Genomic DNA, 24,466 nt, shown 5'->3' on the forward strand with positions numbered 1-24,466 from the left:
TATCCCTCAGAAACACGAGGTTTAACAGCACTCGGCTATACTGTTCGTTCATTCGAAGGTCTGAGCTGGAGTAGTTCACGTCCCTCACCCTGACAGAATCACTTCTCCTACGCTATGTAATCTCAGACCAGACTTTGGAGAGCAAATGCAAAACGAGATGAAGCACGTATCCCATCGCCGAGGGCCGAACATTTGAATATTCGTCGCAAAACAATTCTGCGGGACCATTATTTCAGAATTGATTATTACATTAAACACCATAAGCTTATCTTCAGGTGAAGGATCAGATCTCTGATCTTCACCATGGGATGATTCCCTCACTATTTGAAAACGTCCCCGTCTCCCCATCAGGTCTGCTTATACTCTAAAGGACGGGATGGGATGGGATGCGGCATGTATATAGCTCGACGCGGACGCCCTTTGCCCTATGCAGGGACGTGCCGGCGATTAAACAGTACCACCACCACCAAGGTCGCTAAGCGGCAGACGCTCACAGCACCCACTGCGGCGCTTCGAGGTGCTTGAAAGTCGGTAAAGCTGGTAGCGCAATGGCCTGGAAAAGCCATGTTGATTTTCCATATAGGATCTTGTGCAAACCGCGCGGCAAGATTGACAGCCATCATGTTCAGCGCTGTCTTGCTGGCGGCGTATACCTTGTACGGAAGCACGAATGCCTTCGATGGTTCGGTCTTCCATGCGAGGCTGCCGAGTTCCGACGACACGAATACAATCCGCTTGGTCTTTGTCGAGTTAGCCAGCAGTGTGAGGAAGCTGTCGGTCACGGCGAAGGTGCCAAAGACGTTGGTGTCGAAAACCTTCTGCCACTCTTTGCGCGCCCATGGCCCCTTTGACGAGTCACCACCGATCCCTGCATTGTTGATCAAGACATCGAGGAAGCCGTACTTATTGGACACGTAAGCCACTGCTTCTTCAATGGACTTATCTGAGGCTAAATCAAGAACTAGTGGCTCGCAAGAGTGGCCTTCAAGTTGCAGCTCTTGGGCAGCTTTCTCAATCGCATCTTGTTGCCGACCAGTCATAATTATATGATAGGCTATGTTCTCGGCTGACAACATCTTGGCGACTTCGAGACCTATGCCCTGGTTTGCGCCGGTCACTAAAGCAATCGTAAGCGGAAGAGACATGGCACTTAATAAAAAGACTGGTACGAGAGGAGCTAGGTGGTGCGCTGTGAAGGACTGAGAATCGTGGATGTATGGCAGTCATGTTGCCCTTTTATAGGATTCATCTCCCTGCGTATCAATTTTCTCTCATTAACTCTCATTCTTTCTTCCCTTTGGAAATCGCATCGAGTACAACTTGACGCATGTTAAGGACGCATTCGGGTGATTGAAGCATTAAACCTTATTACCGAAACCGAAGACCTGAAGGAGGCTTCGCCCATCGATCGCTCCTGCTCGCTGTTTCCTGTACCGTGGTTCAACGTCTCGGCCTCGGACTTCTACAGTATTTCCGGCCATCTCCATCTTCCCAGCACGTTGTCCTGTGGCTCGTCGTTGCCTCGTCTTATGTCCGACCAGTCCTTTCTCAAGTATCTGGACAATAAGTATCACCCCAAACCCAACAGCAATGACGCTAATACTTGAACGTTCGACCTAGACTCGGGCTGGAAAGTTCCGCAACAGATATCGAGAGGCTCTGGGGGCTGGCTGGGGTAATGTTAAAACCCACTAATATCTGTGGCAGTCGGAAACTCCTGTCAGAAATTGTTTTGTGAGCGAGCAATTCCTTTGCCGGACTCCACCCATTAGATGCTGGACGTCCCTTACCCGTGCGACAGCCCGCCGCCATTATCAGCCCTCATCGTTCGGTCTTGCTGGGTTATCTCTTTACAAGAAGGATCGCAATAATTCGAGCTTGTCTCTCATAATCAGCAGGTTTGCGAGAACAATTGGTTGTAAGGTCGTTGCAGAGTGGAGGACATGTGACTGATCGACTTTCAGAGCTGCCGTGCTTCTTGAAAACTACACAAGTTCTTACTTAACAAGGCTTCGTATAATTAGTTTGGTGATCAGATCAGGATAACTGCAGTAGACTGGCAGCTGTTGCCTGAAGTGCATCTGTCGGAGCGCTTGACATCTGAAGAGCTTACGCTGTGATGCACCTGAATGACTCCAAACGGGCGTGCCGTAGTCAGACGTCCAGGTTGATGTACCGGTTGGACGAATCACAATCTTTGGTTCGGGAACGTCATGGAACATTTGTGTGACTACGCAAGCAGTTGTGTGTGCTGAAGGTTTTGTGTTAAGTTGGCCACATGGGGGAAGCTGAAACAATTAACATAATTCATACAGGCCAAACTTCATAGTTTCAATATCTTTGGTTCAGCAGAAATTCGGTTTGAATGTGTGCTAATTTGCTGGATGTGGCTGCCACTCGAGGGCGGTCTTGATATGAATGACACGATACAGCCGACAGATTCTAGTTGTACCGGAGACCGTGAGTGGTCAATATCTCCGCATCTCGTGGATATTTGGCACCTAACCTGAATCGTTTATCTGTTTGAAAAGGGTCTGCAGTGGAAATTTGATCCCTTGTCCCACATCAACTTCAAGATTGTTTCGTGATCACCGCGGTTGCGCGACATGATGATGTGCGCATCCCACCGGGACATCGGATCCCGTCAACCCCAGGTCCGCGAATGGACGGGTCATATGGACCCACATAGGCCATAGCGTTTTATAACTTACTCCTGCATCTTCCCTTGTAGGCCTTCTTTCCGTCCGAAATCCGACATCACATCAGCTCAGCTTCCCGGAAGAGACAGTGTCGCCCACCAACTTCCTCCATCCAGTCCACGCCGCAGGTACCGTGCCGCATCTACCGTAATCGCGGCACCCTCGGATCTGGATTTCCAGAAACGAGCCACCATTCCGGCGTTTGCCGGTAGCCTCCTTATGAATGATGGCTGACTTGGAACAAGTGGCTGAAGAAGCCGGGCCGAGGAACCGGGCTGTAAGTTACCACTGAGATTATCCATGAGGCTCCATTGCTGACTACGGGTTTAGTGTGATTTGTGTTTCTCTAAGAAAGTAGGTTGAAACCTCCGTCATCCGGACTCATTTTACTATCAGGCTAACTTGCTGTGTAAGATCAAATGTGATAGAGATGACCCCTGTGCCAATTGTGTAGCAGCATCTGCTCCATGTCTACGGAGACGACCAAGAAGAAGAGTCAAAAACACGGCAGAGCCAATGTCAGTTTGGTGATGAATTACAATCTTCGAGGGTTTCTACATCAGTTAGAGCCGTATCTAATCTAGTCCCATCACAGTCAACGCAGATTTCAAACCGCGGCCTATCTTCCAAATTGGCGTAGATCCCAGTCGCCTAGAGCGCCCTCAATCACTTCAAATCCTGCAACCGCTTCGGCAAGACTACAAAGAGCCCCAGAACCTACTAGGGATCTAAGCACCGAACCGCAGTCTCAGAAGACACCGGCATCTCAACATGGCAGGCAGTCAATTTCGTCCAGTAGCACTGAAAGAGGACCCGCAACTGTGCAGGCACAACATCATATTCAAACAGAGCTTCAAAGCCGAGCTGGACTGGACGAGAGCAAGCGACAGGTTTTAGAGTCAGCCCTGGCTTTCGCGACGAGCAATACCCTCCCTGCACTCGCAATTGACCCTGAAGGCTACGCGTCGGAACCCGCCGACCCCTCCGATGAAAGTCACTATCCATCAGTTGAGACCCTTCATTTCATGTTGAACAGCAAGTGCATTCCCTCACAGAAGCTGCGACAATTGCAAGGAACAATTAACTAACGAACTCCCAGGTCCCAGAAAGGAGGCTGGATTGTGTTTCATACTCGACATGGGTAGTGTAATCTCACCAAAAACGTTTGAGAAACAGGGTCTGGACTTGATCGAGAACAAAGTATCAGGTGCGACTTACCTCCACTACACAGTCAATGTCAACTTCCTGGCTTGGATCTATCTCGGGGCAACGAACTCAGAGCCCGGTACTCTCATGCATGCGCATCTGCTCAAAAGGCAAAAGCAGTATGAGAAGAACATACTTATAGCCCTGCATCGTAGTGGGGTTCTTGATCACCCAAGTATGTCGCTGTTTCAGGCACTTTTATCAGGGGTAAGCGCCAGTGAGTATCTACATAGTTACAGAAGACTGACGGCGCATAGACCATGTATATGTTGCTCTCTGGCAAGTTGGAGAAGTGCTGGCAATTGAGTACTGCTGCATGTCGTACTTGCATGGCTCTTGGCGGCCCTCAACTCATATCATCACCATCTTACAAATTTGGGTCTGAAGAAGCTCGATATGGCCTTTCTCTTTGTTATATGTTCGACAAAGCGTTGGCATTGAGTATGAACCGGACAGCATGTTTGCCTGACATGAATCTCGATACTACAGACCTACTCAGTCCTGATCCAGCAAAGCCACATACATACTTGCTTCATGTCTACTTGCGGCTAGCCGAGATTCAGAACGAAATCGTTCATGGCTCCAGAGAACGGAGTAACTCGAAGGACATGCTCTCCAGGGTTCAATGCATGCAACAAGAAATGTGGAAGATTAAAGAAACTATTCGGGAGGTGGGACAACTCTTTATTGGCTAGCACACAAGACACGAAATTGCTAACATGACGCTAGTCCCGCAATACACAGCTCCAATCTAAGGATAGCTACCTGAGAGGCGAGTGGATGGGAGTCGACTTCGCCTACCATTCCGTCATGACTTCTGTGGTGAAGCTCCATCCATACCTAGCTGAAGACGTTGGACTGCACCAACAGCTCCTTGGGTTTGCCCGAACCTCACTATCGTCTCTCAATGATATGCTATTGCATGCCAAGACTCTCACAGATATCCATAACTTCAGGGTTTCCGTTTCATGGTGAGTCGTTCCTCTGTGGCAATTGAAGCATTGCTAACACTCTCAGGCTTGTGCTTTTCTATCCGCTATACCCCTTTTTCGTGCTTTTCACTCACGCAGTCAGCGTCTCCAGCATACAGGATTATCAGCTACTAGCAAACGTCACGAATGGCCTGCGAGAATTCAGTGGACAGAACTCAGCTTTGATGGGTGTCCAAAAGCTTTTTGAGGGATTCATGGCATTGTGTAAGCTAACATTCAGAAACGACTCTCGGACTCAGACTTCAAATGTAGTACAGGAGGCAACACAGTCCACAGCAAGAGGGGCTAGCCCACCCTCGGCGCGAGGGTCTTCACAGGTACTGGAGGCATCGGAACAAAGCAGACTTGCGGTGCCCTGGTGGACAAACCCGTTCGCAACAATTGCTGAGGAGGATCCAGACAACGCATGGAGCTCTGCCAATGGCCATAGTTCGGGGGTCATTCCGGACTTCAGCTCATTGGATGAACACGATCTGTTAACAGAGTTGTACAATACGCAGCCTTCCATCGGGTGGATCGATGCACCATGGCCTTCAGCAAGTCATCCATAACTGCAACCATAATTGAGCATAATTGAGTTGAATCGATTTCACAAGGTTGAATCACAATATTAACTTTTCATGTCTGACTATTGCATCTGTAAGGAAGGCTATAGCATGGACACGAAGACATTGCTATCTCGGTTTACTTCGATTAACCGAGGCCTGGAATTAATCGAAAAACATTCCACCAGAAACATTTATGCTCGCGCCGTTGATCCAGCTAGCTCTCTCCTCGGCCAGAAACGAAACAGCGAAAGCAACATCCTCAGGCAACCCAATCCATCCATCGACTGGAGTCCGCGCATCGAAGATCTGAGTCAGAAATGCGTTGCCCATCTTCTGAAGTTCGCCAAGGAATTGCGGTGTTTTCACAATACCGGGTGACACTGCGTTGACTGTGCACCCGTAGGTTGGCGGGAGGTCCTTAGCGAGACATCTAGTGAGGGTTGCGATAGCGCCCTTGCTAGTTGCGTAGGCCGTCTGAAGGGTCTCGGGTGATGTAGCAACTTCGGACGTAATATTGATAATTCTACCGCCCCCGCCCTCAGATTTCGGAGGCAGGTAAGGCAAAGCCTCTTGTGTGACAAGAAATGCGCCCCGAACATTCGTGTTCATGGTAGTATCCCAGAGATTGACCGTGGTGTCTTCGACCTTGGCAAGCGTCGCCTTGGCAGCGTTGTTGACGATAATGTCGATTTTTCCAAACTTGGCGACGGCGGCTTTGACGAGCTTAGCAGGTCCATCTACAGTGGATATGTCTGCCTCAACAGCTATCCAAGGGGTGTTTAGGCTGTTTCCGACTTCGTTGGCGGCACCCTGCAGATGTGACCAGCCATAGTTGATCACCACCGAGGCACCTCGGGCTGATAGCTCTCTAGCTACTGCAGCTCCAATGCCTGATGAAGATCCGGTGATGAGAGCCACCTTCCCGACGAGAGCGTTGGGATTTGCGTCCCGAGGGGGGTTGATACGCTTGCGGCTCGCGATGGCTTCCATGTTGTTTCTGGACGGCGTTTTGGCGTGGACGTAGAAGACAAGCTTTCACTTAAGCAGATTGATTGAGAAATATTTTGCTAAATGTCTTTGATACTAGTCACCACACAAGATTCAAGCACTCGGTCCTTGAGGTACATATCTAAGACCACATAAACTATCGAGGACAGTCCATCCCCGATGCAGCCGCCGGCTCCGATCGTTGATCCAACAAGCATCTCTTACACGGAAAGCTTGTGTCACATAATTCCGACGGCCAAACAAAACTATGGCTCCAGCCAATCTTGAGATCCACGTATCGTCATTTCCATGGCGATGATTCAGTTGGGTGGAACCCCGCTGCAAGCTGCACGACCCCGGATTTCGGCCGGAACTCGCAGAATGATGCTTTCCGGTACCGCCTCATAGAGTCATGCCTAGGCCAAGGCAAGATCTACAATATTGATTGACCTACAATACTTAGTAAGCGGGAATGTCGTTGACATGGTGAAGTTACTTCAGCCTACTGCTGAGGGCCGTCGTTAATGGGCCCGCGGAGTCAATGTCAATGCCAAAGGTCCCGAATCAACCAGGCAGGTCATAAGTTAACTGCCACTGATCGCAGCGGACTTGAAAATCCCTGAGCTAGACTAGCTTGATATCTTTCCTTCTCGTCAATCAACATGCCAATCTCATTTGAGGACACCTGCGCTGCCGAGACGCACCCAGACGCCGACGGAGTCACGGGATTAGCCGTTTTGGCTGTTAACAGCACCGGTAAGACCATCCGATGGACTATCAACATTACAATCGAGGGGACTATTTACTCACTCCTTGTAGGAGTGCCCTTCATTGAGAAATATTACGGTAGAAGAAGCGCTATCGGATCTGACAAGATCGACAGCAATAGTGCTTTTTGGATCTACTCCATCACCAAAACCATCACAGCTATTGCAGCCCTGCAATGTGTTGAGCGCGGTGAGGTTCAACTCGATGAGCCCATTTATGATATTCTTCCCGAGTTAAAGGACTTCGGTGTGCTTGGCCACGACCAGACAGGCAACATTGTTCTCACACCCCACAAAGAGGAGATTACCCTCCGTCATTTGCTATCTCACACCAGCGGAGTAGGTGTGGATCTGTTTGATCCGCGCCTTCAAGCATGGCGGATGTCACGCGATGAGCACCCTCAAGCCTTTTCGGGAGACTCGAAGAAAGCTTACACCATCCCCCTCCTGTTTGAGCCTGGCCAAGGATGGGCCTATGGAGGCGGTATCGAGTGGGCCGGTATTGCTGTTGAGAGACTGACCAAGTTGAAGCTTGGAGAGTATATGAAGAAGAATATCTTTAATCCTCTGGGAATGACTAGCACAACATTCCATCCGGACAAGAACCCGGATATTCAGAAGCATCTTGTTGAGACCAGCACGAGGATTTCAGATGGGACACTCGTGCCGATGACGGGGCCATACCCCGGGGTGACTGAGGATGACAGTGGCGCCATGGGGCTAGTCTCAACGGTTCCAGACATCGCAAAACTCACAGCCGATCTCCTCAAAGAGACGCCGAGCTTACTTGGGCCAGAATACCTGGCGGAGTTATTCTCGTCCCAGTTCAGCCCCGATTCACCGGCAGCTAAGATGCTTTCATACGGAGCGGTAAGTCTCTCAGGGCTCTGATTGAAGCAATTTGAATGCTGATGATTGAAATGCAGATGATGTATGGCCGCCTGACCAGGGAACCATACGATCCCGAGAAGGTGGGGCAGGCTCCAGGAGCTTACTTTGTCAAGAAAGATACGCAAGGTCTGCCCGGTAGAACTCTCGTGATGACAGGTATTCCAAATCTGGTGTGGTTTGTCAATCGTAACAAGGGAGTCGGCGGGCTTTACGCCAGTGCCATCATGCCCCCCGACGATGCGAAGAGCACCGAATTGATTGCTGGTTTCTTGAGGGAGGTCTTCAACAAGGACTGAGCAGTCGCATGCGGCTTAGTTCGTCTAGTAACTGAACACACGATGGTTAATTTCAACCGCAATCATACTGCCTAGACCTCTTGACAAAGATTGGCTTCATCCCAGATCCTATTCATTGACTGAGAAATGATTGACAATGGATGTCCGGTTTCCCACCCTCTGCGCCGGCGCCTGGACCCCACGCTTCGGCCCCGAGCGTCCACACTTTTCTTTGATCGGGGTCGGACGCCAACTTGAAAGCTGCCAATGCCCCGAGCGTAGGATGGATGATCGGACATTGCTGACTGCACGTCCGTACTTCAGATGGTATCCCAGGCTAGATCTGGTTTTGAAAGTTGACAGCTCCCTTGGTTGATCGCGGAGTGTCTTTCTCGGTCGTGACATTGAATTAACCCCATATCTGGCAGTCAAAGTTTATGTTGGGCGTTTGCGGCTGGAGATCCGAAAGGGTCCCCACGTCGCGGGTTCCACGGCTTCCATGAATGTTCAAAAGCCAAGCCTCCCTTCCGTACACACCTGCATATCTGTACATCTGTATGGCCTTGGGCTGCATTCGTGAAACAGTGCTCACCAACTTTGTAGGTGCGAGCGACCAAAAACATCAGATGATGACAACATATATACCGAGAGGTCTTGTGAGAAGGATGAAGGTTTTTTGGACTGATATCAGTCGCTTACTCGGCTGCTCTCACACTGGTCCTCGCTGCGAGTGCATGACACGATGTTCAGCTTCTGGGTCTCGGTAGCCCTCTGGGCAGGCCTGTCTTCGCAGGTTCCGTTGCTGGAAACGAGGCAAAACGACAAAGCTTCCAGGCCCCTTCAATTCAGCAGTGATGGAAACTTCAAGATTGCCATCTTTGAGGATCTCCACTTTGGAGAGAGTGAGCTCATACTGGTCATTGAGAGGCAAAAAAGAATTTGCAATCGCTGACATTCTGCAGATGCCTGGTCATTCGGCCCAGCCCAGGACAAGAAGACCGTGAAAGTCATGAACGATGTTCTAGACAAGGCCAAACCGGACTTTGTTGTTTTGAATGGCGATCTTATCACTGGCGAGAACGCATTTCTCGAGAATGCCTCATTTGTTCTCGACCAGATCGTCCAGCCTATGCTCGATCGCAATCTTACTTGGAGCAGTACATATGGCAATCACGACTATCAGTTCAATCTAAGTGGTAGTGACATTCTCGCCCGCGAGGGAAAATGGGTCAACTCCAGGACTCAGAAGATGGTCTCGGGCGATGTCGGCGTCTCCAACTACTACCTCCCAGTGTACGCGTCGGATTGCACCAAGGACAGCTGCGCTCCAGAGCTTCTCCTTTGGTTTTTCGATAGCAGGGGTGGCTTCAAGTATCTCCAAAAGGATTCGTCTGGCAACCAAGTCGGTAACCCAAACTGGGTGGATGAGAGCGTCGTCTCGTGGTTCAAGTCTACCAATTCCGATCTGGTCAACAAGCACAAGAAGAACATAACCTCACTTGCGTTCGTGCATATCCCACCAGATGCCTCACGCGTCGTACAGGCGAAAGGCATTGACCCGGCCAAGGAGCCCGGCATCAACCAAGATAACCCCCTCTCTCGGCAGTCCGAAGGATGGTGCAGCGATGGCACCAACAAGGACACGTGCAGCTACGGCGGGCAAGATAAAGCCTTCATGCAAGCCGTTACTGCGACTCCGGGTATGCTTGCAGTCTTCAGCGGCCATGACCATGGGAATAGCTGGTGCTACAAGTGGAGCGGCGCTGTCAACGGGCTAAGCGTTGAGGGCACCGGTGTAAATCTGTGCTTCGGCCAACGCTCGGGTTATGGAGGATACGGAAACTGGATTCGAGGGTCGAGACAACTGTCTTTGACGCGGGACAATCTGTCAAAGGGTATTGTGGGCACCTCAATACGACTGGAGTCCGGCGATGTGGTCGGCTCTGTTACGCTAAACTCAACCTACGGGCAAGATCAGTACCCTGTTACCCCGGATCAACGGACATAAGTCGTCAGCTTTTCCACGACCTGTACTGGAGGACGAATTGAACTTGAAAGATGGCCGGACGTATTCTCAATTGTTTTCATGAATACCGTGTCCAGATATTTTGATTTTGATGCACATATAACAGCTTAATTCAATCCCAACCTAGGATTCTCGACCAAGTCAAAAGATCAATTGACACTAGACATCTATCGCGTTCAGATTTAGACACGAAGACTTCTGGTCATTGACAAAGTTAGATCCTACTGTTATTGATACGGAACCGACAAAAATATGACCATTGACCTGCAGGCTGCTTTAGGTACATGCCTCAATAAATAGGTTTCTATCGCGTGCTTTAGGTTGCATCCATGGACTTTTAAGCCACCATTCTAGCTTCCCAAAAGCCCAGCCTCAACGACAAGTAAAGTTATTTCACTCGTCCTGGGTAGCCTCTTCAGTCACATCAGGTTTCGGCGGACCGTGCGGGTCACCCTTAGACGGCGGAGCAGGACCGTTGGGTCGCTTCACAAGTCCCAGATCTCGCTTAGGGGGAGTTGATGGATCGCCCTTGGAAGGTAGCGCTGGCCCATTAGGCCGCTTGACAAGCCCGACCAAGGACCGCTTCGGGGGTCCGTGTGGATCTCCCTTCGAGGGCGGTGCTGGCCCATTGGGGCGGCTGACGACCTCGATGTCTCTCTTCTCCTTGTTTTCGGCCGATTGCGAAACTCCAGATCGAGTCGCGTCGGAGTTGCCCAGGCTTCGGGATTCGACGGTTACCTCATTGCCGGAACTGACCCGGAGTTAGTCAAGCCAAACATTGACGTAGTTGTGATATGAACTTACCGCATCTGAGGAACGCCGTATACCCCGCTGAGACTCAACGCCATGAAGGTGGCGACCTGGAGGAGCTTCATTGTTGTGCTGATCGGGCGATGCAATGCCTTGATTTTTTGCGTAGGGGTCTTAAAAGAGAGAACTGGGACAAGTGGCAGGAAATGCGTGTTTAAATAGTTTGGCATAAGTCGCAATTTTGTACTTGGATGGAGTGGACGGCTGGTCTTAGAAGTAGCCGGTTAAGCTTTATTAATTTGCAAGGTTGAGAACGATCCCTACATAAAATAGGACGCATATTTGCTCCGAAGCCTGGGGATGGTAGTTCCCCAATTGATGTTGATATTTGGTATTCCCACCAGAAAGAACACAACTATTTATTTTGTGGAGTCTATTCATTGAGATATAACAACTTAACTCAGCCTTCTACAGAAACAACACACGATGTTGTTCCAACTCACCACTCGAGCATTCGTTGCCAGATGTTCTGGGCCCAACACCAATACGACTTCTTAGAGTTCAGACCCAATACTATTCCAGTCTACGACGTGACATACAATATCAGACCCCTAAATAATTGCGAGATTTTTCTACACACGGTCTACACACGGAAAACGACGGCAAGTTGTGCGAATATTGACGTTTGTTGGCCGTGCTGGGTTGAATCCAGAATTGGGGCCGGCTGTGTTTGTGGAGACCGGAGCTTAACTGCACCACGGGACACGACAAGAGGCCGAATGGATTGAATGACGCAAGCAGCAGCACAAAGAGGAAATTTAGGGCGGGACTTACCATAATGGTGTCTCGTAGATATTCCCGCAACTCTGGTTGTTGGGTCTTGCTTGCTCCAAACTCCAGCTAACTTCAGTCATCCCGTCACCGAATTTCCTTCCCTCCGGCACCGAAGATCTACCCGATTGGCCGCGACGGTGATTGAGACGAACCCGGCTTTACCGAATGATACGCCAGAAAATCGACAGGAAAGCTTTCTTTTGAAGACGTTCTTTGGTCATCCGTGCGGCTGAGGGCAAATTCGGCCATTGTGATTGAACGAGGTGTATCGTTCATCTGTAGTGCTTCCAGGCAACGATGTTCCGCAAGTGGTTGCTTCCATGACAGCGAGATCAAGTGCACGAATTTGACAACAATTTCTGGAGCTACGAGATACTCAAATGTAAGGAAACCTTTGCGTCATACACGACCAATTCGATTCGACGAAGGGGAACCGTTTAGGTGGCTCGCACTCAATGAATACCTAGCTTTCAAGCCAACGAGAGTGATTACCTTTGTGGTGACAAAGCTTTTGAAATTTAACTCCAGCAGATGGATCGAAGAATGCGGCGCATCTGCTTTCATTTGACGAAAGTGGCGCGGAGGCAGATGGCTGTGAACCCGGCCACGGCCACGAGGTCTGGGAACCGGCAGATCGGCACAGCCAAACGGCAGGAGCTGCGCACTCTCAACTTGCAGGATTTTGGTGTTGTCCGCGCGGCTAATACCATGGAATTGTCAGCGTCAGCAACCAAAGGTTTTGAGCTACTCGGGATGTTAGACACTAAGGTAGGGCGTCATCTGCGACAAGCGCTCTTAATTCCTACCACCTCGACTAGCAGCCAATCACGATTCAACCTTCCCGACGTTATGTCCGGTACGCAGCTGCCTTCGGATATTCAGATCACGGCTATGCGCGATGGAGATATCACGAACAAAGGAAGTATCTGTCCCGCCGTGTCCATGATGCGGTAACAGGATATAAGAAGACTGGGGGTACCATCTGGGGGGTTTTGTAAAACAAGAAGAACAAGACATCAACAGCCACCAGAACTACTTTTCGGCAAGATCCAGTAGCTTCTCGGACAATAGCTTACATCTTTCAATTATTTGATCACAATCGACCATTCCAACATGCGAGTCTCCGCATACTTCCCGGCCTGTCTTCTAGGGGTCTTACTTGATGCTGCCAACGCATCTCCAACACCAAGCGACGGCATGGTGGTAAAGACAACTTCAGGTCAAATCACGGGCTTCATCAACTCAACACATCCCAACGTTCGCCAGTTCTTAGGCATTCGTTATGGGAAACCGGCGACACACGAGTTGCGCTTTTCTCCACCTCGGCGATATACAAGCAACGCACCCTTCAACGCCACCAAGACGCCTGATGCGTGCCCTCAGTTTGTGAGCACTTTGCATAACGTCATCAATGATGCGGTCACCGAATACAACAACTTCGCCCAGATCAGCGAAGACTGTCTCTCTCTCTCGGTTTGGGCCCCGAAAAACATCAACAAAGACGACAAAGTGCCGGTCTTCACATGGATTCATGGCGGCGGACTGCAGACTGGTTCTTCGTCTGTGCCTCTGCAGCAACCTCCGGCATGGATCCAGCGTAGCAAGAGTCACATTGTTGTGGCAGTGCAGTATCGTCTGATCATCTTTGGCTTCCCCAATGCCGCTGGCCTCAAGCAGTCCAACTTAGGTCTCATGGACCAGCGCATGGCCATTGAGTGGGTCAGGGACAACATTGAAGCATTTGGTGGTGACCTGAACAAGTTGGTTCTATGGGGCCAGTCCTCTGGTGCTGCATCTACGGATGCGCAGAACTTTGCGTTCCCTAATGATCCTTTCGTTAAGGGGTTTATCCAAGACAGCGGCAATGTCTTGATTCCACCTTCACTGGTCTTATCACACTCGATCCCATGCACAGCAACTTCTCATTTGTGGCGAAAGAACTCGGTTGCCCTCCGGTCCCGGATGCTGAGCTGGTTTGCATGCGTTCCCAGCCAACTGAGCGCATCGTCAACATTCTCACGAACTACACCGATACCATGGCAACGCCACCTCTGAACTTCATCGCAACTCCGGACGAGAAGTGGATGTTTTCCAACTATACAGATCGCTATGCCAAGGGCCTCTTCAGTGATCGTCCCGCGATCTTCGGCTCCAATCTGCGCGAAGGAAATATCATGGTCCCGTTCTCAAAGGACCCAGTGCACATGGGCGTCAACGATACCATGTCCGAGATATTGACGCTCGCCCTTTTCCAATGCCCAGCTGCACACTCCGCCGGGATGCGAGAAGCCGCGAAGCGAAAGACGTACCGATACCTGTACAGCGGCAACTTTACTGATATCAGTCCGTGCTTCTGGGCCGGCGCCTATCACATGACTGAACTGCCTCAGATCTTTGGTACGAGGGGAGATTTCAAAGCTGCTGCTTCAGATTATGAAGTCCAGACAAGTGAAGCGATGCAGGGCTTGTGGTTGGGGTTCGCACAGAATCTGGATGCTCCAGAGAAGGCTGGTTGGCAAGAGGCCTACAGTGGAAAGATGATCATGTTCGGAGCGCCTTGAGGTCCTGGTGTTCAGGTGATTGATGAGATGGTAGTCGATGATGCGTGCAAGGCGAACGGGATGTGAGTTGTTATGTCATGCTCTGACCGGGAGGGAGGTGTGACTTGGCTGTTCTTCCCGGGCGCATCCATAAAATAGATAGGCCGGGCTTTTGGGATTGACCACATAGATATAACAGGTTTCACTGGTTTTAATAGACTACTTTGCGTTTCACCTGCTTAGAAAGTAACTTCACTATCACGAGTAGAAGTTTCCATTCTTCCTCAGTGTGGGTCCAAGCCGGCTCATATCCCGTACAGTGCCCGCATGCGCCCGGATGTGGCCTCGGACTAAAAAAGGATCAACCCTAAGACGCTCTTATCCACAAAAGGGAAAAGATTTTGACCAGCATGGGGGTCGAACCCACAATCTCCTGATTCCACGATACATCGTAGTCAGACGCCTTGCCATTGGGCCAACCGGCCAGAAAATTCAGAACACCCGAGGTGCCCGTCTGTTGAGAATTGATGGAACTCTGCAGCTCATATTCTCCAAGAGAAGCCTGGATTTGCGAAGTCCCATGTTGTCGTCCCCAGCCCTTCTCCAACTGCGGTTCATCTGAAGCATTTGTGTATCTAAGAAAACAGAAGGACAACCCAGAAAGCAATTGTCTTCCTTACGAACAAAACTTCCAAGCCTTTCCGCAAGCGCCCAATGCCAAGGGTGAACATTTGAGCATCACACATAGCACGATGATGCAACACAGCGGGCTTAATTGAGCCAACAGCAGCACACAACCCTTGCTTTTACATGCATGGCAGCGGCGCAGAATACTGGACGCCTTTTCCATTTACCCGATCATCCGTCCGCAAATTTCCACACTTTCTCAAAGCCTCCCCGCACTGATGCTCCTCAAATCGACGACACCGCCCAATGCGACCGTGTGAATCCACCTATTTGGGATCGCGGCCGAGAGCCGATCAATTGTGACAATGGATTTCTCTGATGGTGACCAAGAAATGATGGTATCTTTCTGATCGTTCCTCTATGCTCTGAATCGTAAACATGACAGGTCAGCATAATGACGTACATGCTCAGGAGCGCGACACGGATTTCGATGAGGCCGCATCCGATGTTGACTCGACTTTCAGCGAGGTGCGACGTAGATGGGCTCCTCGTCCAAACCTTTCGTTGTCGTTGCTAATTTTTCTCAGGCGGCACCTTCGCTGATATCGTTGCGCTCTAGCATTTTTGACTACGAGTTTGAAAATGGGCGGACGTACCATTCCATGAGCCGAGGCAGTATGTCAATGGACGATAACGCGACCAATCGATTCACTGACGAAAGTTAGAATACGCTTACCCAAACGACGATGTATCTTATTTTTGATTTCAATGTATTCCCCAGTTCGACGCGTTCTAACGAGAACATCTGCTAGCTTGAAGTTGAGCGGCTGAGTGAGCATAACATTCCCTTTTTTCTTCATGTGTCGAGGCAGATATCTGATTGCATACAGAACTGCAGCATCACATATGGCTGATAACATTGGACGGAGAGCTAGCTTGCAGTCCTGAAAAGCATAAGGCGAAGAGGGTGATGGACATGGGAACAGGCACCGGTGTGTGGGCCATTGATTTCGGTGAGTTCGATCTACAAATTGCTGGCACGAGGTGAGTGACCATAACTAACAATATCTGAAGCCGATGCATACCCTGGGTCTGAGGTAAGTGATCTTAGTATCACGCTTCTCACATGGCATGACCTTCACCACTAATAATCATAAGGTCATCGGTGTTGACCTAAGTGCAATTCAACCAGAATAGTAGGTCACGGATGTACCAACTTCTCAAACCGCAGGTAAACTGATTGCAATGAGCCAAGTCTGCCATCTAATTGCAGCTTTGAGATCGATGATCTAGAAAAAGACTGGAAGTGGAAAAGACCGTTCGAATTCATATTCTGCCGAGCCATGGCGGGAAGCTTTTTTGACTTTCCATCCATCATCCGGAAGGCGTTTGAGTAAGGCGTGGCATATTGTAATTAGTCAACACGCTTGAAAGAGACTGACATAAAAGTAGCAACCTAAGTCCAGGAGGCTGGTTTGAAATGCAAGACCTCGAACTTCCCATGTCTTGCACCGACGGTACCATTACGACGGACTCCGCTCTTTGGCGGTGGCATGCTGCTGTTGTTGAAGCCGCCAGAGCCATAGGCCGGCCGCTCGACTATGCCCCAAAATGCATTCCTGACCTTCAACGGGCAGGCTTTGTAGACATACGACGCCGAACAGCCCGATGGCCATTCAACACGTGGCCACAGCATCCGAAGCTAAAGGAGATCGGTCGCTGGCATTGCGCGAATCTCGAAATGGGACTCGAAGGGTTTTCGATGGCTCTCTTGACACGGGTAAAAGGCTGGGATCCAGCCGAGGTATCGGTGCTTTGTGATGAAGCCAAGAAGGAGGTCAGGAACATGAACATGCATGGCTATTGGAACATGTATGTGCCCTTTCACCAGTCTATGGCGCAAGCGGTATAGACGAATCAACTAACTAGCGAAGACACATAATTTGTGCACAAAGGCCCTGTTGAGTGGCATTGGCATAGACATATACTCCTTATTCTACCAGTCTTGATCAGAAGTCTCCGAGTCGGACTCATCCAACTCGCGTTTTCTGTTCCGGACATCTTTAAATTCCTCCACCATTCTCTTGTTGCTTGCCTTCAACAAGCTTAGCGACACGTCATTCTTCCAACCGTCGATCTCTTCCGGGACGTAAAGCACCGAATGAGCCGATTCATGAATTGAATCTGATGGCAGAGGGTCTAGGACAAGAATTTTGATCGCCAAATGAGGGAAGTCCTTCGTGGTTTGAGACAGCTTTTCGATGACCTTGTCAGCTTCAATTCTATCCCCCAACAATCGCGACCAAGAATCAAGGATGATAAAGACGACATCATCATCCTCGAGAAGGTCAAGAAGTCCACGGAACAGTTTAACCGCATACCTTGGCTTCTGGGTGGATTTCTTCATCAATCGCTTGTTCTCTTGTTGCAATAGAGACAGATCGACATCTGGTCTCTTTTGCGAAAAGTGCTTCAACAGCTGACCATTCAGACTATTGAGAGCAGCCAAGGGTCCGCACAGCACTCTGTCGAACTTCTCATTCGTTCGAATCCCACAGAAGAAAGACAACACTGGAAACTCAGTTGATCTTTGAAGTGTTTCCGTTAGAAGAGCCGCCGTGAAGGATAATGGGTGATGTAATCCATCTGGTGCATTTTCGGCTCTGACGCCGAGGATACTTGATTCATCGAGACGTAGCCAGTTGGAAACCTCCGGTGTAGCCAGGATCCATTGGCTTTTCTCTCTATCTTCGAGAGTTAACCGGCCGAGGCCAGCGCGCATGCACTCTATAACATGTTTCTCTGGACTAGGATCGAAGTCTTGCAGAGATTCATACCATTCTTCGACAATCTTGTTGTTCTGCTCCGGAATTCTGACTTCGAGATCACCTTGTCGCCTTTTTGGAAGCGGTTCTTTCACTAGTTGCATAGTCAGTGACATCGCTCATCAGTGTCAAGGAACGGCATGGACTTACGCCCTCCATTGACGGGGTTGAAATGGGGGTTGCTTGCGTAGAATCGGTGCAGGGCATTGCAAACGTGTTCTTCGATGGTCTCCTTGGTAACAGCTTTAACGTTTCCTTCGTTCAAGTCCTGAGATAGCCCTGTTCAACATTTTAGTCCCTTCAGCACAGTGACCAACGGTCTGAGAGAAATGGTCTGGTCGGGAGGCGTTCTCTCTCACCTTTGACGACCTTCTCAATGATGCTCAGTTTGGCGCCGTTTGCATTGATCATCTCGTGCATACGGCCCATTCGGAATTGGGCGCAGATGTCCAACTCCATCTGAAAATTCGAAATGCTGTCATCCAGTGAAGAGAGAGCCCCGGTAACTTGGTCCTCTGATCCGAACTTCAGCTTTGATTTGAACTTGGCTGATGGCATATCAGTACTCTCAACCTGGTGAAGCAAACGAACTACTTGACTAACCTGCCCGGTCCATCGTCATATCATCAATGATTCTCTGCAAAACGCCAAAGATGGCCGCCAAGACTCCGTCCGCCTTTTCGTGTAGGCGTTTTGACCAGACATGAACATCTGATAGCCTTTGTACCCGGTCTAGTTTCTTCGGTATGTCTGCCATGGCGCTCTCAACTGCCTCCCGCCGCTTCTCATGCTCGCTTGCAATCTAAGTAATCCGAGTAATTAGTCGATACCTTCAGAGAAGATCTTCCGTGCTGCCATTTGGTCATACCGCAAGGATGGTCATAACACCACCTGATATCAGCGATCCGTACACGTCGCTAGGGATGATTGACATGATCGCACCAAGAGCTGTGTCTGTCTTGCTGGCGCTTTTGAAACACTTTCTTGCGAAGTCTTTACAAGCTTTCCAGTTTCCCGTGCCATCTCTTTGCTCAACAGCTGCCCTGGCAAGACTAAAGATGTAATCCAGATCACAAGTCGCTGCTTTTTCGACACCCAGTCTTTTGAATGCTTTTCTTGATTCAACACTTCGGGCGAAATCCTTCAGCATTGTTTCGAATGTCTCTTTTTCCTTTCTTGAGCTCTCGAAGCAGGTTTCCAGGCTACTAACATCCCATCAGCTATAGTGGACCTCGTGTCAATGATTTCGGCGAGACACACTCTGGAGCTTTGTTTCTTGGAACGAACGCGTCCAACTCGTCCACGAATATCAACTCATCAGTTGTCTTCGAGGTTGAGTCTCCATCAAAAGCTCTGTATGCGAAACGAGCTGCGCTATTCTTTGTTGTTAACCAGTTACCAGAAGTCTCCGCTGCCGACCCGCCCAGAGACGGGTGTTCTTCACTCGTGCCGAGAGAGGACATTGATGATGATGATAACAGACGAAATGAAGTCTTATTGGAGTCAGCAATGAATTACTTGAGAGACTTGAAGCTCTTCGGTCTTTGGGAGCTTTAGAACGAGACAAGCGGCTCTGGCGCGGCTTCTTCGAGCACAGCTTAGGAGGACCACGATCTCCGACAGCAATATCAAAACTTACATCAAATGTAGCCACTTTAGGCAGCATGATTTTGTTCTTGTGGGTATCCACAGGTGCCTAAAGTTCTTGCGCCATATCAAATGAAATATTGAAGAGACAGATCCTTTGACAGGGGGCTTGGAAGCGAAGCTGACGCGACCCACATGGATTGCACTTGGGCGTAGGCTTTGAGAGAGGGGTCAGCCAATTGAAACTTGACATTTCATGCATGAGATGCATGTCATACAAAAGGTCTTTTTCTCGCAGTTTTCAAACAATAGTTTTGCGCAGACTTTGCCGAATGAAGGCCAGGCGCGCGACCCAAGCAGCTCGTGCGGGCGCTTATGCAAATAGTAGCACTGGGTCAGACTTTGAGCCGCGCTCAGCCACCAGTTTTCTCGCAAGCTGATGTTCTTTCTCGTGTGTTTTTCTTCCTGGTGTTTTTCTCTAGTTCAGTTCAAATTGCGTCGTCGAATGCCCAAAAGTCACCTCCCGAGATGGCCATGCTTGTTACTGCGAGCTTGCCAGTCCCGAGCGCCGTCGTGGACTTAACCATGGTAACGACAAACACCGATAGCCAGCCCAGCCAACATGATGCCGGGTCACACACCGAGGCTACAGTCGCCAATTCTGATGATACCTCCACACAGGGCAATGACAGCGAGAATGGCAAGCTTGACGGCAGCTCTCCATTGACCGATGCCCCGTCCTCTGAAAGTACCACTTCGAAAGAGGACAAGACGGTTGGAGTAGACGATCTGGCCGAGGACGCTGTTGAGGAAACAGAGGCTGTCCCGGATTGGCATGATGATAGGCCCTATCTATACGAACGATACATGGAGACAATAACGCAGTTGTCTAAGGGCGATCCTGGTCAGAATTTAGTCAGTGGTGTCATTGACTACATGCGTGTGGTTAATGAACGTCTTCGGCTTATCGAGGAGAAATTGCAAAGCAACATCCCCGACGAGCCAACGCCAGAGGAAGAACCTGCTGTTGACGGCAATGATGTTCTTTCCGAAGCGAACACAGCGGACTTTGACATCAACAACGTCCTACTGGAGGCAAATCTCTTCGAGGCAGAAGAGGGTGACTTCACTCCTGACGGCTTCTTTTTAGACAAGACACAGTGGTCCGGGGCATTTGCATCAACAATCGGCCCTTCTGAGATTCTGAGAGCTATGTACAGCAAGGCTTCTGACGCGGCTGTCGACAAAACCAACCGAGATTCTTCTGAGATTGACATCATCTATATCAGCATCTGGTCGGGCCCTATTGCATCCTTCTTCAGGGATGTCCTCCTCCTTGATTGCGGCTCAGGGAATTCCATTCAACTCACAAAGCCATTTCGACCGCTGATCAGCAATATCAACTCTCTTAGAGAGCATCTCAGCAAGCTGGAAATTGCTTATGCGTACGAGTCTCATCTGTTCAATCTGTCGACTGTGTCAGCTAATCATGCCAAGTAGCTCCCAATCTAATAACCACGGCACTGGAAACATTGATGATTTAGTGGCCAGCGCACAAACATCAGCGGAATCGCCCTCAAACACTGATTGCACCATTTCTGTTGATTCAACAGGGTCTGTGGAGTCAGACTCGTCGTATACTGATGCAACCAGTGCCGAGCAACTCGGAAAGACCTACATTCGACCATCGGCGCTTCCGCACTTCAGAGTCGTTCTCCAGTTTGTTGATCGTTATCTGAGCAGCTCCCTGGGGCTGTATGAAAGACTAAAGTCTGGTCAAGAGGATAAGGTGGCCTTTGAAAACCTTTGGATGCTCTATGACGCGGGTGCTCTTATTTATTGCCCCTATAGAAGCAGCGATGGATCGTTCACCACTTTTGACAATCTTAGTGAGCGAAGTGGTGCTGCTAGTTACGTGGATGGCGAGCTCACAGAGTTGCGTCCGAGGTACTCCCCACAGGCATACTGTGTGCTCTCTGTGAGGGGTGGTATTCCGTTGAGAAAGGATCTTGTACCAGGCTACGACGAGGAAGATGATCTTGACAACGACCTTTTTCACGGCTTCGATACCCTCCGACTGGGAAAGCTACGCCTCTTCCGACACGGGGAGTTTGGAACGTTTCGTAAGGACCCATATGCACAACAACTCACAGCACGACAAGATCTTGGAGGTGTCCCTAAGAAGCGAAGGTCGCAAACAACTTCCTCGCTGATTATAGCTTGCTTCTGTATTGACTATGACGGCGACCAATTTGGTGCACAGCGAGAATTCTTTGAAATCAAGCCTTATGATGGTCTCAAGGACATTCGGGGTATTGAGGTTTATCCAGCTCACTACATAGGCGAAAGAGAAAGCGACCGTTTACTGGCGAGAGGCAGGAAGTTTCTTGACCTTATGGAAAGTTCCCATATGGCTTACGAGGGGACAACTGCTGGTCACTTGCGAGAAACAGTGAGATACTTCCCGTCAATTCAAGGCTCTCGCCTCAAACGTCTTACACCTTTTGCAGATCAATAGCGAGGTCATCGTGGACTTCAAGATGGCGTACGAGCAAGATCAGAACTTAGCGGACGAATCATACACCAGACCAATCTTTTCGACTGGAAGCAAAAATGACTGGCCGAGATCCAGTGTCAAAGGAGGAGGCGAAACTCATGACTGGCACAACATCGATAACACTGTAGGCCACGCGTGTGCGTGGAGGTCGTCCCAAAACGCCACATATTACAGGCATCAAGACGCGCAGAGTTCGAAGGTTTTGCGAAAGCTCAGTTTTATATTTGAGAGTCACACCAAGCCAGAAATGCAGAACAAACAGGCTCGACGGGAACTCAGATCCTACCTCGAGGAGAATAATCTCATGAACCTGTTCCCAGGAGTGGTTCCAGGATACGCTTTGCGCAGTCGTAAATGGGGTGTGTAGAAGCCAGAGTCTGGACCTGTCCCTTCGGACTACGTATCGACAAAACTCTACGACTAACCAAATCTCAGTGCTTCTGGACTTGGACGTACTTCAATACGTCCAACATAGCGATGATTGGGGAAATCTAGTTCTCCCGAGAGGCCACAGAGACATGGTTCAGGCTATGGTTGAATCTTACACTAGGCGCCCGGATGACTCTTTTCTTTCACATGACCAGGTCACTGAGAGAATCGACATGGATCTTGTTAGGGGAAAGGGCAAGTAACCAACTCTTACCACCACCGCCGCTTGCATTGACTCATAGTTTCGCAGGAAAGGGCTGCATTATTCTCCTTCACGGTGCGCCAGGAGTCGGAAAAACTTCGACCGCCGGTATGTTTCATCTACTCACAGTCTCACAGATGAATATATCATCATGATCCCCCTTACTAATGGATGTGTTTGACTTGCAGAATGCGTGGCTGCATACACAAAGCGTCCGCTTTACCCAATCACATGTGGTAAGTTAGCCTAGGACTACCCGCCGTCTGTGAGATGACTACATTTCCTGACCGACTTGTTTGCCAAAACTATAGGTGACATTGGGCATGTTCCGGAGACTGTTGAAAAGAATCTTGAAAGGCATTTCAAACTAGCCCATCGATGGGCATGTGTCCTGCTGCTTGATGAAGCAGACGTCTTCCTTGCCAAACGGACGGTAAGATACTGAAAGTCATACGTGATCATGACGATGAATAACTAAGACTTGTAGAAATCCGACGTGAAACGAAACGGGCTCGTATCTGGTTGGTTGAATCCCGCGCAGCTGCCGTCGTTTTTGTTGGCACATCTTCTAATCATGCCCGCCTAGTCTTCCTCCGAATCCTGGAGTACTACCCAGGCATCTTGTTTCTTACCACTAATAGGGTCGGCGCAATCGATGATGCATTCCGTTCAACACTTCATCTTACGTTGTATTATCCCAAACTCGTGGAGAAGCAAAGCACCAAAATCTGGAAGAACAACATTAGGAAGCTGGAGCAAGTCAACGAGCTGCGGGTCAAAAAAGGACAACAGCCGATCAAATACGACAAGGACGAGATCGTCAAGTGGGCCAAGGTCAACTGGGAGAGTCTTCAGTGGAACGGCCGTCAGATCCGCAACGCATTCCAAACTGCCATCGCATTGGCAGAGTTCAAAGCCCAGTCGAAATATAAGGCGCGACGAACCGGCAAGGATTCGTCTTCGCCTACTCCTGGAAGCCCAAAGCGACCTGTCCTAAGCCAAGACACCTTCATGCTCATCGCAGAGGCTTCGACTCAGTTCAACGACTACCTTTTGCAGACACACGGCCAAGACGAAGACACGACGGCGTCGAGAGACCAGATTCGACCAGCCACTTTCAAAGAGAACAAGACTCGAATTAAGAGAGTGCAGGAGTCTTCTGCCTCGAATACCGACTCGGACTCTACTTCCTCTTCAGGTGACTCTAGTCGTGATTCTGATTCATCAGCGTCAGAATCCGGGCTCGATCAGGACGCATCTGATAATTCTGAGATCTCGGAACCTGAATCAGAGGTAGAGAAGAAGCGTAAGAAGTCGAAAAGAAGTAAGGAAAAGGTTGATAAGACGGCCATCAGAGGCAAGAGGCCCTCAGAAAGGCGAAAGGAAACGAAAAGGAAGGAGAAGAGAAAGTCCGAGAACTGAATCAACGCACTTGACTGTCTCGCCCCTACCGAGGTTTCCACATTATTGAAGAGATAGACGATGATATCAGCACGGAGTCAGGGACGATGGAAACGGTGTTCGGAGAGAGGTGGTAGTTGGGGCGGGTGCTTGTGGAATGGGATCGGTGATGTATCAAAGAAAATATACAAATAAGTTTGTCACATAAGCGGACCAGAAAATGGTGTTCCTTACTTTGACAAGGTATCTCTTCAGCTGTTATGTCAAGCCTTCGCGTCGTTGCCTATATCAAGTTGCTATCATACATGAGGTGATCATGCGTC

At 49.7% G+C, this 24,466-nt stretch overlaps 10 protein-coding genes across 10 annotated transcripts; 6 read left to right on the forward strand and 4 right to left on the reverse strand.

The window, feature by feature from the left end:
- Positions 1–425: 425 nt before the first annotated feature.
- tropE-4 (Short-chain dehydrogenase/reductase tropE) lies at positions 426–1,145 on the reverse strand (the record flags this gene model as incomplete). The annotated part of the gene is made up of 1 exon (XM_037320732.1): positions 426–1,145. One exon carries the CDS (start codon positions 1,143–1,145, stop codon positions 426–428), a length of 720 nt encoding a protein of 239 aa, XP_037181477.1.
- Positions 1,146–2,925: 1,780 nt separating this feature from the next.
- On the forward strand, positions 2,926–5,448 carry CGCA056_v005481 (uncharacterized protein; the record flags this gene model as incomplete). The annotated part of the gene is made up of 8 exons (XM_037320733.1): positions 2,926–2,976; positions 3,030–3,053; positions 3,114–3,217; positions 3,295–3,692; positions 3,799–4,112; positions 4,163–4,576; positions 4,635–4,876; positions 4,923–5,448. The coding sequence occupies 8 exons, from the start codon at positions 2,926–2,928 to the stop codon at positions 5,446–5,448; spliced, it is 2,073 nt and encodes a 690-aa protein (XP_037181478.1).
- Positions 5,449–5,607: 159 nt separating this feature from the next.
- stcU-1 (Versicolorin reductase) lies at positions 5,608–6,435 on the reverse strand (the record flags this gene model as incomplete). The annotated part of the gene is made up of 1 exon (XM_037320734.1): positions 5,608–6,435. One exon carries the CDS (start codon positions 6,433–6,435, stop codon positions 5,608–5,610), a length of 828 nt encoding a protein of 275 aa, XP_037181479.1.
- Positions 6,436–7,094: 659 nt separating this feature from the next.
- lovD-3 (Acyltransferase LovD) lies at positions 7,095–8,386 on the forward strand (the record flags this gene model as incomplete). The annotated part of the gene is made up of 3 exons (XM_037320735.1): positions 7,095–7,188; positions 7,252–8,069; positions 8,126–8,386. The coding sequence occupies 3 exons, from the start codon at positions 7,095–7,097 to the stop codon at positions 8,384–8,386; spliced, it is 1,173 nt and encodes a 390-aa protein (XP_037180669.1).
- Positions 8,387–9,107: 721 nt separating this feature from the next.
- Positions 9,108–10,373, forward strand: CGCA056_v005484 (putative inactive purple acid phosphatase 16; the record flags this gene model as incomplete). The annotated part of the gene is made up of 2 exons (XM_037320736.1): positions 9,108–9,267; positions 9,328–10,373. 2 exons carry the CDS (start codon positions 9,108–9,110, stop codon positions 10,371–10,373), a joined length of 1,206 nt encoding a protein of 401 aa, XP_037180670.1.
- Positions 10,374–10,784: 411 nt separating this feature from the next.
- Positions 10,785–11,266, reverse strand: CGCA056_v005485 (uncharacterized protein; the record flags this gene model as incomplete). Its single annotated transcript, XM_037320737.1, has 2 exons — positions 10,785–11,142; positions 11,196–11,266. The coding sequence occupies 2 exons, from the start codon at positions 11,264–11,266 to the stop codon at positions 10,785–10,787; spliced, it is 429 nt and encodes a 142-aa protein (XP_037181480.1).
- Positions 11,267–13,088: 1,822 nt separating this feature from the next.
- Ache-2 (Acetylcholinesterase) lies at positions 13,089–14,536 on the forward strand (the record flags this gene model as incomplete). Its single annotated transcript, XM_037320738.1, has 2 exons — positions 13,089–13,819; positions 13,891–14,536. The coding sequence occupies 2 exons, from the start codon at positions 13,089–13,091 to the stop codon at positions 14,534–14,536; spliced, it is 1,377 nt and encodes a 458-aa protein (XP_037181481.1).
- Positions 14,537–15,580: 1,044 nt separating this feature from the next.
- On the forward strand, positions 15,581–17,054 carry CGCA056_v005487 (Secondary metabolism regulator LAE1; the record flags this gene model as incomplete). The annotated part of the gene is made up of 9 exons (XM_037320739.1): positions 15,581–15,670; positions 15,730–15,817; positions 15,868–15,890; positions 15,955–15,973; positions 16,033–16,155; positions 16,217–16,239; positions 16,301–16,338; positions 16,416–16,535; positions 16,595–17,054. The coding sequence occupies 9 exons, from the start codon at positions 15,581–15,583 to the stop codon at positions 17,052–17,054; spliced, it is 984 nt and encodes a 327-aa protein (XP_037181482.1).
- An 84-nt stretch (positions 17,055–17,138) lies between these two features.
- Positions 17,139–18,901, reverse strand: CGCA056_v005488 (uncharacterized protein; the record flags this gene model as incomplete). Its single annotated transcript, XM_037320740.1, has 5 exons — positions 17,139–18,061; positions 18,118–18,246; positions 18,327–18,515; positions 18,571–18,769; positions 18,836–18,901. 5 exons carry the CDS (start codon positions 18,899–18,901, stop codon positions 17,139–17,141), a joined length of 1,506 nt encoding a protein of 501 aa, XP_037180667.1.
- Positions 18,902–20,082: 1,181 nt separating this feature from the next.
- CGCA056_v005489 (uncharacterized protein) lies at positions 20,083–24,164 on the forward strand (the record flags this gene model as incomplete). Its single annotated transcript, XM_037320741.1, has 4 exons — positions 20,083–20,999; positions 21,055–22,006; positions 22,065–22,248; positions 23,329–24,164. 4 exons carry the CDS (start codon positions 20,083–20,085, stop codon positions 24,162–24,164), a joined length of 2,889 nt encoding a protein of 962 aa, XP_037180668.1.
- Between the last annotated feature and the right edge of the window lie 302 nt (positions 24,165–24,466).

This window comes from Colletotrichum aenigma (assembly GCF_013390185.1).
Source record: "Colletotrichum aenigma strain Cg56 chromosome Unknown KSG_Cg56_contig03, whole genome shotgun sequence".
NCBI lineage: Eukaryota > Fungi > Ascomycota > Sordariomycetes > Glomerellales > Glomerellaceae > Colletotrichum > Colletotrichum aenigma.